Raw genomic sequence first — 16,445 nt, forward strand, 5'->3', positions numbered from 1 at the left:
AATTCACTCAAAAAGGGGATCAAAAGGGCCTATTTTGGGGAACTCCGGCCACCAGAGGCAGCAGTCTCTGTCGTTGATAACCGGCGGTCACGGTGGAGACCGACTATCCCATGGCCCGACATAGGGGTGGCTTTGAGAGAAAAAAAACTAAGAGAAAATAATTTAAAAAAAACAGAGTCTGTAATGTTTTTTTTTTTTGTTATGATTTTTTATTTATTTAGGGCCTTATATGACGCCGTTTGGGCTTAACCTTCAGACACCCAAAACGACGTCATTTTGACGCTTGACCTGATGATCCGACCCCTTCCTAGGATCTGCGTGTTTTTTAAAAGAATGGCTATTTGCTATTTTGGTCCTTCTACTTTTTAGCATGTTTTTAAATTAGTCCTACATATTTTTATTCTATTTCATTTTTACCCCATTATTTTGATTTCCTTGTGATTCAATCTTTTGACCCACTGTTGACTTGAGGAAATGACATGGGTTTGGAAAAATAACCCTTTGGGTCCCTGCTTATTTTATTTTGTTTTGATTTAATCCTTTGTTTTGCTTTTTTTTTAGTTTATACTTAGAATATCTTTTGGATTTCAATTTAGTCCTTTTCCCTTTTTTTCATTTCATTATTTTATTTTATCATTTTGGGCACTTTTATTTTATGATTATTTATATTTTTCCTCTTGTCTAAATTATACAATTTTACGTAGTTATTTTTTTATTTTGTCATTAGATATTATTATTATTATTATTATTATTATTATTATTATTATTATGTTATAATCATTTAGTATTTTCCTCAAATTTCCTATCTATTTTATTTTGGTCCTTTACTTTTAAATGTTAATACTATTAGTATATTTTATTTTAGATATAATTATATTATCATATGTTTTATATTATTTCACTATTATTATCATTATTATCATATAGTATTATTAATTGAATATTTTTATTATTGTTATTATTATTTATTATTATTGTGTTCATTATAGTATTGTCATTTTATTTCATTGCTTATGTTGTTATTTTGTTAATAATATAATTTTGCCATCTTCGTACATTGCAAATATTGCTACATACATTCATCTGTTTTTCGGCACAAGCGCAAAAAAAATAATTAAAACCGAGGCAATGTTCGTTATTTTCGGAATTCGAGGAGTCATGTTCCTAACTTTCGAAGTATGGCCTCTTCTTAGAACCGAAATAACCAAACATCCTATTTAAAATTCAAAACACGTAAGATTTAGGTAATAATCAAATGATGAGTATTTTTGTTTTTAAAGATTCGAGATATCGTGCCCTAACTTACGGGACATGATTTTTTTCTCGATTAATTCGAAATAAGAAGGCCCTTTTCATGAAATTTAATTTAATTAGCGATATTTTAATCAAATAACATCATGCAAAAAAGGGGATCGTACTTCAAACTTTCTTTGAATTCTCAATTCTCAACACTAAGACATTAAGCAATCAACTAGGTACTAATTTTGGGCGTTATGAGGGTGCTAATCCTTATGAGTAACTAACTCCCGAACTCATTTCCTAGATTTTGCAGGCCAAAAATCATCGTTTTAATAAATCTAACCTTTTATTAAAATTATCAAATTACAAACTGATCCGATTATACCTAATAAAAAAGATTAGTGGTGACTATTTTCGTTTTTAAAATAAAAAGTCGAATTGCCAAAAAGGTTTCGACAATGTTAGTTTTCAAATATTTTGCTGCTCTTTACATATTAAATGATAAGTACATTTCTAGTGTTATGATTAGAAGCATGTCATATTTTTCAATTTAAAATTTGAATATTTATTTAGAATAAAAACATTTAATTTTAATTTCAATTTGACACACATATAATCCTTCTCATGGATGGATCTAGGCGAGGCCATCCTCCCTTAAATTTTCAGATTTTTAAATTATATATATAAATTATCATGTATTTTAAATTTGATGTCCATATTATATAATATTCGTCCCTTGGCCAAATTGTATTTTATATAATTCGTCCCTTAAATAGTAAGTTTATACTTTATATTGATAAGATATTTTTAATTTTTAATTATATAACTTTAATAATAATAATAATCAAATATTAATGTATGATAAGTCTTGAATGACTAAAATTAGAGATTCAATATGGACTTTAAGGCCAAATTTCAGAATTAATTGATTTGACCTATACCCATATATATTAGGTTAGTGACTTTCTTATATTTTAATTTGTATACTTTGCTAAGAAATTATCTTCCTCTGGTAAGGTGCGACATTGCTGAGAGAAAAACAAAGGTGTTTGATGTTGAGACCGAGAGCACAGAGTAAAAATATATAAATTATTTTCCTCTTGCCTCCTTACACACCTCTCAAGAAATATTTTTGTATAAATTATGTTATTTATTTATTTGGCTTATTGTTTTTTTTCTTTTCCTAATATATTGTTGTTTAATATATTATTATATTCTTTAAGTTTTGGATTAAATTATGATCAACAAAAATCGAATATTTTTTAAAGAAAAGGGTATCGTAAATATTTAATTTTTAGAATTATAATGATATTTATGAAATTTTTAGTATAGTATTAGTTATTCTTTTTGCATATTGAAAAAATATATTTAATTTTATATAGTGTGATTTTTTTCTTTTAAAATTTTTAAAGTTAAGTCATTCATGCTTTTTAAATAACATTAAATTAATTTGTTCGATAAGAAAAAAAAGTATCGATAAAAATTGGCACTTCGTTACATTAAAATAAGAAGGTTGTTCAAATTGAAAAATTTTGCCCCTTAAAATAAAATCCTGGATGATCCTTCTAATATATAGAAATATATTAAATATGCTAATCTATGTAGTAACTAACATTTTATTCTAAATTATAATCCATAACTAAAATGCTTAAAAAGAATGATATTTTTGTTATTTAAGTGAGTAAAATTTCAATATATTTAATCATGATAAATTTTATTTTTGAAGTTACTAATTCCAGTGATATAATATTTTCCTAAAATATCAAATTAAAATATACCAAAAAATACTCGTAATATAATTTAAATGGTGTGCTATTTTTGGACATCAAGAGGATGTTTGAAGGAAAATGAATTAAATGGTGATATGTTGATCATTGGACAAATTGACTTTGGGACATGGTGGATTTTTGGCTTACTGGTTGTTGAGCATTCTTATTTTTGTATGATGATGTTTATTGCTTTTGTTATAGGTGTCTATACTGAGGTGATACAGTTGGGACTTAATTCATATTTTATTTTTTAATAAAAATTAGAAATTATAAGGGTATTTATGTTGAAGTTTAGATAGAGAGTTGGAAAGAAAAAATAGGTAACCTTTGATTCATATAAGCTAAAATAAAGGATAAATGCAAGGCCAATTAAGTTGTTGAAATTTCTTATCAGTACACTTTTATATTCCATAGCAAAAATATGGAGTCATGGTTAATGTTACTTTCAGACATCATAAATCCTGTATGTAGATAAAAAGGTCTTGTTGAACAAAATGGGGCGCTCAGATCAGGACTTGAATTCAGACTCTCAGCTTTCTGCTGTTCACAAGCTGTTGTAAGAAGGTAAATTGCTATGAATTAGGTGTCGAGTCGAAAATTCTTCAGTATATGTCAAGATAAATGAAATGCCTAAACCAATCTGATTCTTGTACAAAGTGGAATATGTGACTCAAAAAACATGTTTGTGCAAAGGACTACAGAGCTGTCAATGAGATTGCTGCGGAACGTAGCTTCACTCCATCATCATTCCACTTGGAACACGGAGCTGTTGCTCCAGAAATAATAGCCTGCTTCAAGTGTTAGTCAATGTGATATGCAAATTAGAACTGATATACATTTAGGAGTATTATTGATTAACACACCTTTCCACTGCTAACGGTAGCCATTAGTGCAATGTGTTGATCATCTCTTTCAAATTCATAGAAATAGTAAGTCCTGACATGAATCAAGCATTTCATAGCAAATATTAAGACTCAGAGGCAAAGATAGTCATTTGACATCAAAATGCACATGCTTTAAATAACTTTTCTTCCATATTATATTCTTTGTCCTTTGCAACTTTGTAGTGCAACATACATAATACTTATCTGTTATCTAACATGCATGTTTCCCCAAGGTTACACTTAAAATTCTGAGAAACACCACCATTAACAGTAGATGATGCAAAAAATAATATCTGCTGAAAGAAGATGATTAGGATTTGCTTAAGTTACTTTCATTAATTGTGTAGTCTATGCTTAACTAATTGAATCAATAATTGTCAGTTTATAACAGACCCCGGAATGCTCGAAATGGCTTACTTGAAACCTTCATCTTCTTTTATCTTTATGGTTCTGGCATTGTAAAGAGTTGCTCCACCTGCCATTGCAAGGATCAAGAAAACAAACAATAAAGATGACAGAAATCAAGAAGACAGCTAGAATTATCATTTTTTTAAGGAGCCTAAAATCAACCTGGGACAAAGATTTTGGCTGCCTCTTTTATGGAACCCAAATCAGTAATTTCTTGGGCCTGTTCATAAGAAAAGATCACATCAAGTTCTACAAAGAGCTGGTAGCAAAATCTTACAAATAGATAAAAACAAATTAAGCGATAGGTCAAACATTACATTAATTTGAGGAAGCCTAGATGACTAATGAGATTATAGTGATAATTTAAGATAGCTCTAAGATCTAAATTTATACCAACATATGATTCGATATCTATATTTAACACATATGGCATGCATTTATCATAGGCAATATCTCATTTATGCTTTTGGAGAAAAGCTAGCTCTAATAATAAAACTTATAGAAACAAACCTCTAGGAAGGTGATTTTGAGTTGATTGGTTGGGCGAACAACAACACTTAAAACTTCAGATCTGCACATATGGAAATATGACAGAAATCAAACACCATAAGTCTCTGCATATATTATCATATAGGAAACATATATAAACATAAGAATCAAAGGTAAGGGAAAGGAACTTGGCATAAAAGTACTGCATACCCGTCAGTAGATGCAAACCGTGCTGCAAATGGCCGGGGTTTTGCTTTGTCCCCGTACAGAGACGCTCCAGCATTAAAATCCTACAAAAAATGAGCAATCCATTAAAGTTTATCAACAAAACTCTAATCATCTTTACATATCTTGACCATAACTTATTATTAACATTATTTTCCAGAAACATCTAACATTTTTGATCCATGAGTATCGAATAATCTCTTTTTGCAGTTTAATCACATAAAAAGTGCCAATTATAAAAATGCACTAGATTTAGCTAGAACAATGAAAGAAGCCTATTAGATTTTACCAATATATTTTGAAACTTTTGGGGGGGGGTGGGGGGAGGGGAATAAAACCAAAACCAGACAAGTTAACAATACCATCATTTATTTCCCAGTTCCATTGAGACCAAATTGCAAAGAACAAACAATTATAAAAAAATAAAAAGTACCTCAGGCTCCATGATGTCCTCGAATTCAGGAGGAACCCTAATGGCAAAACCATCACCATAGAATTGGAACCAAGATTTGGTGTTTGCAAGGTTCAAAGCCGGTTTGGAAGGTGTGGAAGCTTGAGCTAAAGATTGTGGGATTGGGTTTTGTTGGGCTAAAAGAATAAAGCAAAATGAAGTAGTATGAATGATGAAATGTCTCTTCGTATTGAGAGTGGAGGAAAGTGGGGTGTTTAGAGAGGAAAGCTTAGGGTTTAGAGGAGGGTTTGGAGAGAAGGAGAGGAGAAAGGCCATGGCAGAGGGAAGATAAAGTTCATGGTTGTTAATAGACAAACGCTAGATAATGCGGGACAGTTAATTGTGGCTGTCATGTCCCACGCTTTAATACTAACAGGAGGGCATTGTAGTCATTTTTATGGGATTGAAAGTAACCAATATCTACTTATGACAAAAATGCAAAAAAAAAATTAAATTTACTGGTTTAGACATTTTTTATTAAGAAGTATTGGAATAGGCTGATTATACGAAAATATTCGCACCTAGATGTATTTATAGCTTATTGACAAAAAACACTTCTAATCGGAAATATTTTCTACCACATTAGCATTAAATTTTTCTTATTTCTTAGTACCATTATTAATGTGAAAATAAAATTTACAAAATAGATATTTATATAGACCTATAAAGTCTCATTTCTTTTTTTTTTTTAGCGGCGTGAATATAAAATATGGGTATATATAGATTAATAATTCATTTGTAACTTGTTCCTATATAATGTAGGATTACTTACTCTTATACCAACATATTTCCTCATGTTTGGTGTTGTGAATAAAGAGAGAGAAGTAAAGATGTGTGAGAGAGATATTATTAAATAATAATTTAATTTAATTTAATTTTTAATATTATTAAAATGTCATGTATCAACTCTTAATTAACAAATATAATAGTATAGATCATAATAGTTATGAAATTATAGTTTAGATCGTTCTTTGACAAAAAAAATTTAAATACCTAACAAAAAAAAATAATTTTAAGGTTGCTTATTCCAACTTTTATTTTATACAATAATAGTATAGAAATATAATTCAAAAGATAATAATAATAAAAGAAATCAAACAAACATGGCTATTAGTGATAGTTTTGGGATCATATCATACTTTTTCATTAGTGTTTACACAAATACTAAAACTCCAAAGTTAGTTATGAATTGTGAAATGAACTCAACAAAATAATTATAAATAAATAAAATTTCAATATAAAAACAAAAATATATAAAATTTTCATGATAAAAATGAAAGAAAAAATTATAAAATATAGTATAGCCCTTAATCCAAATGTTAATGACCAAGTCTAAAACTCTCAAAATGCTTGATGATTAATCATTGTATGATATTTATACAAAACTTAGTGATATCTCTAACTAAGCCTTTACTCTTGGTAAAGAGTATTAGAATGCTAAACTAGTTGAAAAGGATTTTAGGTCTCTTTTGAGCATTTTTTTTATTAACTCTTGCATCTTTACAAAACTTCAAAATAAATCTTGAAAAGATCAAGAAGAGTAAGGGTATGGTAGAAAATAACATTGATTTGCAAGTTGCATTCTTAGTTGCAAATGAAGGAGAAACTACCATTGAAAATTTGTAGGAGCAATTAGTCTCCTCACAAAAAAATTTAATAAGATAGTTACGAGACTGACAAGGAAGAGCAAAAATTTTGAAGTGGGTTGTAAAGAAATCTCTTTGTGTAACTTGGAGTGATGATGGTTCTTTAAATGGTCCAAAAGAAGATGAATACTTAAGTAATTATGTGTCTTTCACCTCAAAAGTTAATGTTGTAATTGCAACCAATTTAGACAACTGTAATAATAGTGATGTTGAATCTACTGAGGACTTCATGAACATCTATAAAGATTTGCAATTCATTTAAGCTATTGTAATGCTAGTTGTACGTTTTAGTTACACTTGTCAGTTGCAACTCATTTTGCACTTGGATGATTGTGTAACTTATCATATATGTTGATATACTTTTAACTGAAATAACTTGGTTTAATTTTTACATCTCTTTGAAGATTTTAAGTTATAATTTTATGGATTTGGACTTGTTAATTATCAACCAAGCAAGAATTCTATTTGAAGAATTTATGTGTGATCAAGTTACCATATTTGAAGAGATTTAATTTCTACAGAAGTTTAATTAAAGAATGTCACTACTTATTTTGATGCCATATAGAATTTTTAATTGAAGTACAATTCTAAAGCATATCTCGTTTACACTACCCGAGAGATTTACAAGCCTATAATATCTATTTAAAGAAGGCTTATTTATTTGATGATGTATGAAAAAGAGAGCACTTATTTTGCTCATTGAGAGAAAATTGTTTTAGTGGAAAATACTCGTATATAAACTATATTCATGTTCACTTCGTAGCTAAGTTTTAAAAGGGAAAATCCAAATAGAGGGTAATCTTGATTGATGTATAGATATAATGCTACAATGAGTTAAGCTTAAATTACAACTTGCGCTATTGTTTAATAGTGGAATACATTTGAAGTAAAGGGTTAGAAAAGTGTTCTAAACTACATAACTATATATCTACATTTTACTTTTTCATGATAAGCAACTCAACACTTACCTATTAAAAATAAAAATTATAAAAAAATCATACAATGGCATTTTAGTAAATATATTAGATAAATTTTACTTAAATTTATATTTGATTCCATCATGAAATTTTTAATTAAAAAAAAAGAAAAAGCTAACCCACCCTTTACCCAAACTCCATTTGTAAGTTATAAAGATTTAGTTTAATAAAAAAAAAAATTCATGTTGTCTTGGGTAAAATATTATAAATAAAAAAACAAATATTTAAATGAAGCACAATATTACTAAAATACCCTTTATTTATCTACATGGATGAGAGGCATTATCCTCCAGGGAAAAAATGTGGCCAACCAAATCCAAAACAGGACAACATCCAGACCACACAACTATTCTAAACTAAACACAACCAGAAACACATTGAAACTGTAATGAAAATAAAAATCTTTCCTTTCTCTCTTAAATTCTTTGAAAAAAAATTCCATCTCTCTGCAATCCCCGATCTGGTGAACAATTAAAATGGAAACAATTCTTTCTTCTCACTCCCTTCATCCAATCTTGAATCCCAAAGCATCCATTTCCAAGAACCTTTTGTTACCTTCACAGCAACCAAGACCAGCCTCTCTCTTTCTCTCAAAACCCATTACTTGTACCCTCAAGAAACCCACTTCCCAATCAGTAAAACCATCTTTGGCAGAACCCAGAAATTGGTTTGTTCATGCACAGCAAGGGCTAGCAGCATTAGCTATCTCTTTGGCACTCAATTTTTCTCCAGTTCTATACACTGGCAATGCAATTGCATCGGAATTTGATGTGATAAATGAGGGACCACCAAAGGAATCTTATGTAGTTGATGATGCTAATGTGCTTAGTCGAGTGACAAAATCTGATTTGAAGCGCCTTTTGTCTGATTTGGAGTCAAGGAAGAACTTCCACATCAATTTTATTACTGTTAGAAAGCTCACTGTAAGATCTTATTTTGATGTTTTTACTTGTTTACTTGTATGATTGTGAGTTTCTGTCTTCTATGAGATACCTTTTGTTGGTTTATTATTGTTCTTTGGTTGAACTATATGAAATTTGCAATGAGAAGAAACGGTAGAAGCTGTAGTCATTAACTGTCTGTTTGGTCACTTAGAAAATCAAGTAAAAAGTTGTAGGCAATTTTGGCTGTTTAGCTTAAATCTATCTCAATTTGTAGAGAAGCTGATTGGTGATAATACCATTAACTCCTTTCTTTTGTATTGAGTTTCTCAGTGAACAGTGAGAACTATGAGTGAAGAAGTAAATTAGGGAAGTAAATCATCCAGGATTTTTGTGATTTTTGATACTGAAGATTGACAAGATTTGATTGCAGAGCAAAGCTGATGCTTTTGAGTATGCTGACCAAGTTCTGGAGCGTTGGTATCCTACACTTGAAGAGGGTAGTAATAAAGGGATTGTTGTACTTGTTACGAGCCAAAAAGAAGGGGCGGTCACTGGTGGACCTGCATTCGTACAAGCTGTCGGAGAAAATATTCTCGATGCTACTGTGACTGAGAACCTTCCTGGTAAATATTCTGAAGTTGAAACCTTATATTCTTTTTTCATGTGCTTGGAAATGTTGAGAATGTAGCTCATTATGTGAAATCTACACAATAACATTTTCATAGCAATGATGAGACCGTCCAAAACTCGAAAAAAATAAGAATTCAAAGATTACTAAGTGGAGGTTTCATTGAAAGAGTCGTAGGTTCTTGCTGCAATACCCTGTAGAATTACATTTATCCTGATTGAACTTGTTGGAGATTTTCTTTTTGTTGTCTGTGCGATGATAAAACTAAAACAATCAACAAGTTGTGTGATCAACATGCACAAATTATCTATAAGCTTTTAGTTGTCTTCTCTAGCCCCTGCATATGAGTTGCTAGTGCTAAGTGGTATACATTTATTCATGGTGCAATTTTAGTTACCACTCTTCAACGGTGAGCTCTTTCGTTTAATTCCATTGTTTGAAAGTACATTCTACTATTCTAGGCCTTGCTCTCTTATCCAAGAATGGCCGACTTTGATTTCTAGATGCCAACAGGAAGATAGCCTCAGTTATTTGGTTTTCATTCCAACCTAATGAATTTATTTGATTACTCTCAGTCTTAAACCATATATTGGCTTTTTTCATCAATGGTATAGCTTACAGTGAGGGTTGAAGTTTCATATGCATAAATATCTTTCTTTTCCTTTCATTTCGTTTATTGCAACTTTACTGATCATGGTACTGTTCTTTGTGATTGCAGTTTTGGCTACGGAAGAAAAGTACAATGAAGCGGTTTATAGCAGTGCCAAAAGGTTAGTTGCCGCCATTGATGGACTGCCAGATCCTGGTGGCCCCCAGGTTAAGGACAACAAGCGGGAATCGAATTTTAAATCCAGGGAAGAGACCGAAGAGAAAAGAGGACAATTCAGTCTTGTAGTTGGAGGTTTGTTGGTGATTGCTTTTGTTGTTCCTATGGCACAATATTATGCCTATGTCTCCAAGAAGTAAAGGTTATCTGTATTATAAGATTTGTCTTTCGAATCCCTTCCTTTGGATGAGGAAACATGTATAACATCTAGTTATACGATCACTCATGTTAAATATGGTTGATGAGAAACTTGCAATCCAAGCAGTAGTACAAATTTTTGGTTTATCTTTAGAAAGCCAAAGCTCGATTATAACACATAACCGACTTCTATTATCAGCGTAATCAGAATGCTTTAGGCCACTAATCGAGAAAAGGGAAGTGAAATATGTTTTCCCCTCAGGTGACACAAGGACTTTACTTTTGAGACCTGTCATACTTTACATTCATTCATTCATGAATGATTTTATCTACCTATCATTTAGCATGTAAATCCAATCTGCATAGCTTAAGTCAAGTACCGGATACCGAAAATCAAAGCATGGTAAATTATTCCTGTTTGAGATTGTAGCTACACTTTCATATAAGGGAATTTTGCTGCATATACACTCTGCACATATATAGTTTACCTTTGGGTCAATGAAGTAATTGAATGACAGAGTGCAATATCTGGAAAATGAACTTCCAGTTACAAACTATAATTCTTTACAGTAACTTTTGATCAATAACATTTGCAATGACTGCTATAAGTCAATACAAATTACAAAGAGAGTCGCAGCAATGAGTAAATATTAGGCCTTCAGAACTTGAGACTAAGAAGGAATGGCATTTTGTCTGAAAAGGGTGGATCGGAGTATTTTCCGGTGAGTATTTGAGATGAAACATACTGATTCGCAGCCTCTGAATAATGAATTCCATCCCAGTTAACATATTCAGAACTATCATTGCATGCTTTGGCCGTAAATGTGGCTCCGTTAATGACTTTAGTTTTCCCGCATGAGATTCGGCTGTCGTAATTCAAAGGTGGGCCACCAAATCCACAGCAAGCCATTATAGGCTGCTCAAATCCTTCAAAATGGTAAGCACTCAAGAATTATTTCTATTCTATTCATGTACCCTTCATTTACCTCTAATTGCACTCAGATATCAGACACAAAGGCATAAGTTGAAACCCTTGTAGGATTTCTTGCTACTAAAACTAAATTAAAAGGGGGAAAATTCTCAGTAATGTAGTAAATGATACTTACCAAGTTTAGAATAATTTGCTATAAGGTTCGACTTTATCGTGTAGATGTCAACGTATGTAAAATTCGAATCTGTATACAGGCCCTGCAATTTTTTAGTAAGGGCATGAAGCTGCAGATTGAAGATTTTGGCAGCTTGGTTATGCTTTCTAACACACCCTTGCTCTTCAAGGCTAGATGCATCCGTTCCGAATTTGGCGACATTTTGAGCTAAGCATCCAAGAGGTCCTGTGTTATGTATCCAAAAGTTCCTTGCCCCTTGATCATATAATGCCTACAATCAGACCCAAAGAATTCATGTATAAAAGTGCTTGCTCAAACTATCCATCAAGATAATCAGATGTGTCTTTCAATACAGAGGAATTCCATGAGAAAACATGGGAACCTCGAAGATGAAAAACATTCTTAAACTGGTGAAGTGTTCTCGAAGCTGACCTTTATTCCAGTTTCAAATTCTATTAAGATTGTGGGAATTGAGGCAAGTACTTGATCCAAAGTTTTGGAATAAAAGGCACCTGCAAGATCATTCTGGCCTATATCGAACATGTAAAGCGCCTTCTGAAAATAATCTTGTGCTGGAAGGTACTTATCAAGTCTTTTACCTGCAATAAATGGATATCTATTAACATTTCCAACAGGTATATATAATTGCAGGTATTCTCTAGATGATTGTCTATGTCTGCACCTTTGGCTAGCAATTCAAGAACCCGAGCTTTGAACCTTACAAACTGAGCCACTTGAACACCAAATGAAAATGGACTGACACTTTGTGCAGTAGCTGGTTGGATGGTTGAGCCTGCAGCTGCAAAATTGCACCCTTTGTGGAAACTTGGTAGGCCAATTGAATCCAGGTAAGCATTTAAAAATGGCAGATCCATTGCATCCACTGTAACAAATACCCCCAACAAACAAACAAAATAAAACTGCAGATACAATAGAAAATTGGTAATTTGCCATTACTTAATCAATAAAACTGCAGATAGAACAGAAAATTCTAAATAGTGAGAAAATTAACTGAGAAAATCAATGATTAGACGGCCATCACAATATCTCCCAGAGGGTGTTTGAAAGTAACTTTGACCATGAGGTGGCTCAAGGCTCTCAATACCGGCAGAAATAAGCTCACCAGTATCAGAATTAGAATCTCCAAAGTTGAAAATAGAAGGGAATTTGAAGTGAATGGAATTGGCAAAAGGCAAGAAGATGAACACCAAGAGAATGTAAGGCTTGGAAGCCATGGTTTACAAACATGAATCACCAGGGTTTAGGCCTGTAGTTTACACTAATTTTTTTATGTTGGTTACCAAATGCCAACTATAAATAAATAATTAGTTTGGTTGGTGGATCATATGTGTCCCAGCCAGTGGAAGTTTGCTTTCAGTTGTGGTAACACAAAAAAAATTGCCCATACTACCACCATACTACCACCAATACAATATCAATTTCTTTTTTATTTTTTTAATCTCTTGTAAACTAGAAGATTGGCCTTGGGACATATCCCATGTCTCACTTTTATGAATATATATGTAGTTTGAAGTTGGGATGAGAGAGCATTTACTTAGGAAATCAATGGTGAGGCGACCATCACAAAATCTGCCAGAAGGAGTCTTGAAATAAGTTTGACCATTAGGAAGATCCAGGATATCTCCCAATGCTGCAACAAGTTCACCTGTGTCTGAGTTTGAATCACCAAAGTTGAAAACAGCAGGGTAATTGAAAACAACTGAGTTTGCTACGGGAAACAACAGGCAAAACAGTGTAGTAATTTGGAGAAGGAAGGTGTTGGTGTTAGCCATAACTTTTTGTCCAAAACTAACAAGCAATGATGAAATAAAAAGGTCTTTCTTGATTGCTTTTTATGGGCAAATTTTTTATGAGTTTTACTTAGAAGCCAAGGGGAAATACTAAAAAAAGCAAAGTTTTGGGTTTGGATATCCTCTTGCCTCTCTCTAATGAAAAGGAATTTATAAAAACTATCTAAAAAGTGTTTTTTCTCTTAATGAAGCCCGTGAAGACCTCGAAACTTGCAAAGCCTTGATTATAATTTATTGATAATTTGAGTGAAAATTATGGGAATCCTGAGGTTTGTTTGAGGGAGAGATTGTGGCAGGGAAATGAGCACCGTTCTGCAAGCAATGTGGTGGAATTTGCCTTCCACGGGTGGTCTTTAACATACTTACTTGATGCCTCTTTTGTGTTATCCTCGTCCTTACTCCATTAGTTTTCTTGTATTTCTATAGCTCAAACCAATACGCGTATGTATGGATTTGTTGATTTAGGTGATAAAGAATTTGATATTCAAACGAATTCGAGTTTTATAGATACAAATATTTTTAAGATAATTTATCACCAATTTAAAGATTTAACTCCACTTCAAATATAATTGACATTCAATACGATTACCGGATATCGAATGTTGTTTAACTTTGGGGCAATTGAGGGAGTGGGGACATCTTCCATCCTCTTACACTCTTACAAAAGTTAAGAACGGACCCAGATTTGTTCCATCATTGATTTGCCGAATGATGTTGACTCTGAAGATCATCCTGCCCGAGACTTACCCACTGCAGTGTTGGGGCAAAAAGAAAAACCAGGTTGTAAAATCATGAGTTTTGACAAATTAAAGATGGGCCTTCTCCACAGTTCACACATCTCAAAGCTAAACAAAACTACAAAAGTTGTGCATTTCACGGGTTGGAATCAAGATCTTATCACAGGAATTCTAACAAATTTGACCATCAGAGAATAGCTGTCAGAAACTACATAACATTTTAGGATAAATACAGTACAGCAAGCTTTAGATCAGAGTCCGGACTTAAAGACTGTTATCCAGATTCCGCAGATACTTGCAGGGAAATGCATCCAAACAATAGAGAAGTATCCAGGAGTAGAGATGCAGTAATTTGAATAATTAATGGAGCAACAGCAAGCTCTATTATACATGCAATTACATTGTACTAAATATAGGCAGTGATAAATTCTCCAATAATGCAATCCCATCAGCACATGTGCTAGGATTTTGGAATTAGTTTTAGCATTATTGTGATTATACCCATGGATCATCTGTTCAGAAGATCTATTCAAAAATTATGAATGGTTGGATAAATATATATATATATATATATATATATATATAAGAGATTGGATAAATAAACAAATCCCATTTTTAAACGGCCGGATCTTAGGAAGAATTTTTTTACCCTTATATATATTTAATTTGTTGAAAAATATTTATTTTAATATTTTTAATGTATTTGATATATTATATTTTTAATTTAATTTTATATAAAAAAATATTACGAGCGAGTCAGGTTAGATTTAGCATTTTTAATTTGGGTAAAGATTTGGAAAAATGCTAAGTCCATTTTTCAAGTCGGGTCGAGTCCAAACCTAGAAAACAGATTTAAAATTTTGCATTGGCCTAACCTGAACCTGACTCAAGATAAGTCTAATTCACCTTTACACTAATTGCAATTTTAAAAAAAGTTGGTAAATTATTATAATTGTTATAAAATAAAGAGAGATGAAGAGAATAAAGAACAAAGAAAATATGAAAGCAATAGAGAATGTACTTTATTAATCAAAAGGGATGATTACAATGCTTCATCAGAGTCTCTATTTATAGGTATAAGAAGTATAAAAGAAGTAGAGATCTAATTCTAATAACTATTAGAATTTAAAGTACACTAAAACTTTATTTTGATCATGATGGACGTCCATTTAATAAGATATTCATAACACTCCACCTTGGATGTCCATTAATAGATAATGTATCTCGTTAAAATCTTATTAGAAAAAAACCTGTGGTATAAAAACCTAATGAAGGAAAAAGAGTACACAATCTATAATACACATAATATGCTGCCTCATTAAAAACCTTACGAAGAAAACCCGATGGGAAAAAACCTTGATTAAGAGAAAAAGAGTGCAACGCATATTTATTCCTCCTCATGAAAACATCACATATTTTCTCATATTCTGCATATTCAATCTTGAATATTAGTTTTCCAACTGACTATTTGAATGTATTTGTTAAGCATTTATATTACCATTCTTTTAAAAGTCATGAGTGAGGAAAATTTGGGGAAATATATTTTGATCTCTTCAGGAGATTCAACAATAATCGTAACAAACTTTAATCATGATTCTTTTATAAAAACACAAATAGGTATTTTGGATTATTTTATAATCCCCATTCAACTACTATTCACTAAGTCAAATTTATCACATATGTTCAAATTATTTCAATTCATATAAATGGACAATTTTTCGAGAATTTCAATATGCTTCTAGCATTCTAAATCCTTCAAGGATATTAATATAAACTTTACTATATTGTGATTCATAAAGGTTGTAACAATAACCATCAGACACAAATTAAATTTTTATGAATTGTCAATTTAATAATATATCTAAAGGTTATTGCATCCACTACAAAAGAATATTATATTTTTTCATAATCAATGTCAGGACTACTCAATTGCAAAACTACATCAATTGCATCCTCACTAGATTTATACCTTTAGATATTAGGACTACTGGTCCAAAAACTCTTCGAATTTAATTGTATTTGAGTTACGTCTTTCTATTTTGATCAATTTATTCCATACTTATATTTCTCAATATATTTATTCAAGATCCTCCTTCTATTTCATTATTTCAATAATAATATTGCATGCAAAATCATTGTTGACCACTTTTATTATTCAGTCCCACATTTTCTCGAATTGACATAACTTATCGAGATATCTTATTTTCATTAATTTAAAATTCAATTT

The 16,445-nt window shown here is 31.4% G+C and overlaps 3 protein-coding genes across 5 annotated transcripts; 1 reads left to right on the forward strand and 2 right to left on the reverse strand.

Moving 5' to 3' along the window:
- Positions 1 to 3,377: 3,377 nt before the first annotated feature.
- Positions 3,378 to 5,799, reverse strand: LOC108470967 (uncharacterized). 2 transcript variants are annotated; one of them, XM_017772509.2, is made up of 7 exons: positions 5,448 to 5,799; positions 5,000 to 5,079; positions 4,811 to 4,871; positions 4,463 to 4,520; positions 4,310 to 4,367; positions 3,872 to 3,944; positions 3,378 to 3,559 (listed from the first exon to the last, which is right to left on the reverse strand). In XM_017772509.2, the coding sequence occupies exons 1-7, from the start codon at positions 5,739 to 5,741 to the stop codon at positions 3,530 to 3,532; spliced, it is 654 nt and encodes a 217-aa protein (XP_017627998.1). In that variant the 5' UTR covers positions 5,742 to 5,799; the 3' UTR covers positions 3,378 to 3,529. The 2 variants fall into 2 exon arrangements, with proteins under 2 accessions (XP_017627998.1, XP_017627997.1); XM_017772508.2 differs by having other exon boundaries at positions 3,378 to 3,796.
- A 2,606-nt stretch (positions 5,800 to 8,405) lies between these two features.
- On the forward strand, positions 8,406 to 10,746 carry LOC108473754 (UPF0603 protein At1g54780, chloroplastic). The gene is made up of 3 exons (XM_017775493.2): positions 8,406 to 9,011; positions 9,403 to 9,595; positions 10,319 to 10,746. Exons 1-3 carry the CDS (start codon positions 8,565 to 8,567, stop codon positions 10,564 to 10,566), a joined length of 888 nt encoding a protein of 295 aa, XP_017630982.1. The 5' UTR covers positions 8,406 to 8,564; the 3' UTR covers positions 10,567 to 10,746.
- Positions 10,747 to 10,948: 202 nt separating this feature from the next.
- Positions 10,949 to 13,907, reverse strand: LOC108473753 (GDSL esterase/lipase At1g54790). Of its 2 annotated transcripts, none has more exons than XM_017775490.2 (5): positions 13,226 to 13,907; positions 12,353 to 12,553; positions 12,103 to 12,269; positions 11,671 to 11,941; positions 10,949 to 11,491 (listed from the first exon to the last, which is right to left on the reverse strand). In XM_017775490.2, the coding sequence occupies exons 1-5, from the start codon at positions 13,461 to 13,463 to the stop codon at positions 11,223 to 11,225; spliced, it is 1,146 nt and encodes a 381-aa protein (XP_017630979.1). In that variant the 5' UTR covers positions 13,464 to 13,907; the 3' UTR covers positions 10,949 to 11,222. The 2 variants fall into 2 exon arrangements, with proteins under 2 accessions (XP_017630979.1, XP_017630980.1); XM_017775491.2 differs by lacking the exon at positions 13,226 to 13,907 and adding an exon at positions 12,683 to 13,166.
- Between the last annotated feature and the right edge of the window lie 2,538 nt (positions 13,908 to 16,445).

This window comes from Gossypium arboreum, chromosome 11 (assembly GCF_025698485.1).
Source record: "Gossypium arboreum isolate Shixiya-1 chromosome 11, ASM2569848v2, whole genome shotgun sequence".
NCBI lineage: Eukaryota > Viridiplantae > Streptophyta > Magnoliopsida > Malvales > Malvaceae > Gossypium > Gossypium arboreum.

Excerpts from the sequence above, each read along its gene's own strand:
- LOC108470967 (XM_017772508.2), bottom strand. The coding sequence starts at position 5,741 with ATGGCCTTTCTCCTCTCCTTCTCTCCAAACCCTCCTCTAAACCCTAAG. Across the intron at positions 5,080-5,447 it reads AGGACATCATGGAGCCTGAG|GATTTTAATGCTGGAGCGTC; the intron begins GTACTTTTTATT and ends CATTTTTTGTAG. Across the intron at positions 4,521-4,810 it reads TCAAAATCACCTTCCTAGAG|GCCCAAGAAATTACTGATTT; the intron begins GTTTGTTTCTAT and ends TCTTATGAACAG.
- LOC108473754 (XM_017775493.2), top strand. The coding sequence starts at position 8,565 with ATGGAAACAATTCTTTCTTCTCACTCCCTTCATCCAATCTTGAATCCC. Across the intron at positions 9,012-9,402 it reads TTACTGTTAGAAAGCTCACT|AGCAAAGCTGATGCTTTTGA; the intron begins GTAAGATCTTAT and ends ATTTGATTGCAG. Across the intron at positions 9,596-10,318 it reads TGTGACTGAGAACCTTCCTG|TTTTGGCTACGGAAGAAAAG; the intron begins GTAAATATTCTG and ends TTGTGATTGCAG.
- LOC108473753 (XM_017775490.2), bottom strand. The coding sequence starts at position 13,463 with ATGGCTAACACCAACACCTTCCTTCTCCAAATTACTACACTGTTTTGC. Across the intron at positions 12,554-13,225 it reads CCTCACCATTGATTTCCTAA|TGGATGCAATGGATCTGCCA; the intron begins GTAAATGCTCTC and ends TATTTGTTACAG. Across the intron at positions 11,492-11,670 it reads AGCAAATTATTCTAAACTTG|GATTTGAGCAGCCTATAATG; the intron begins GTAAGTATCATT and ends ACCATTTTGAAG.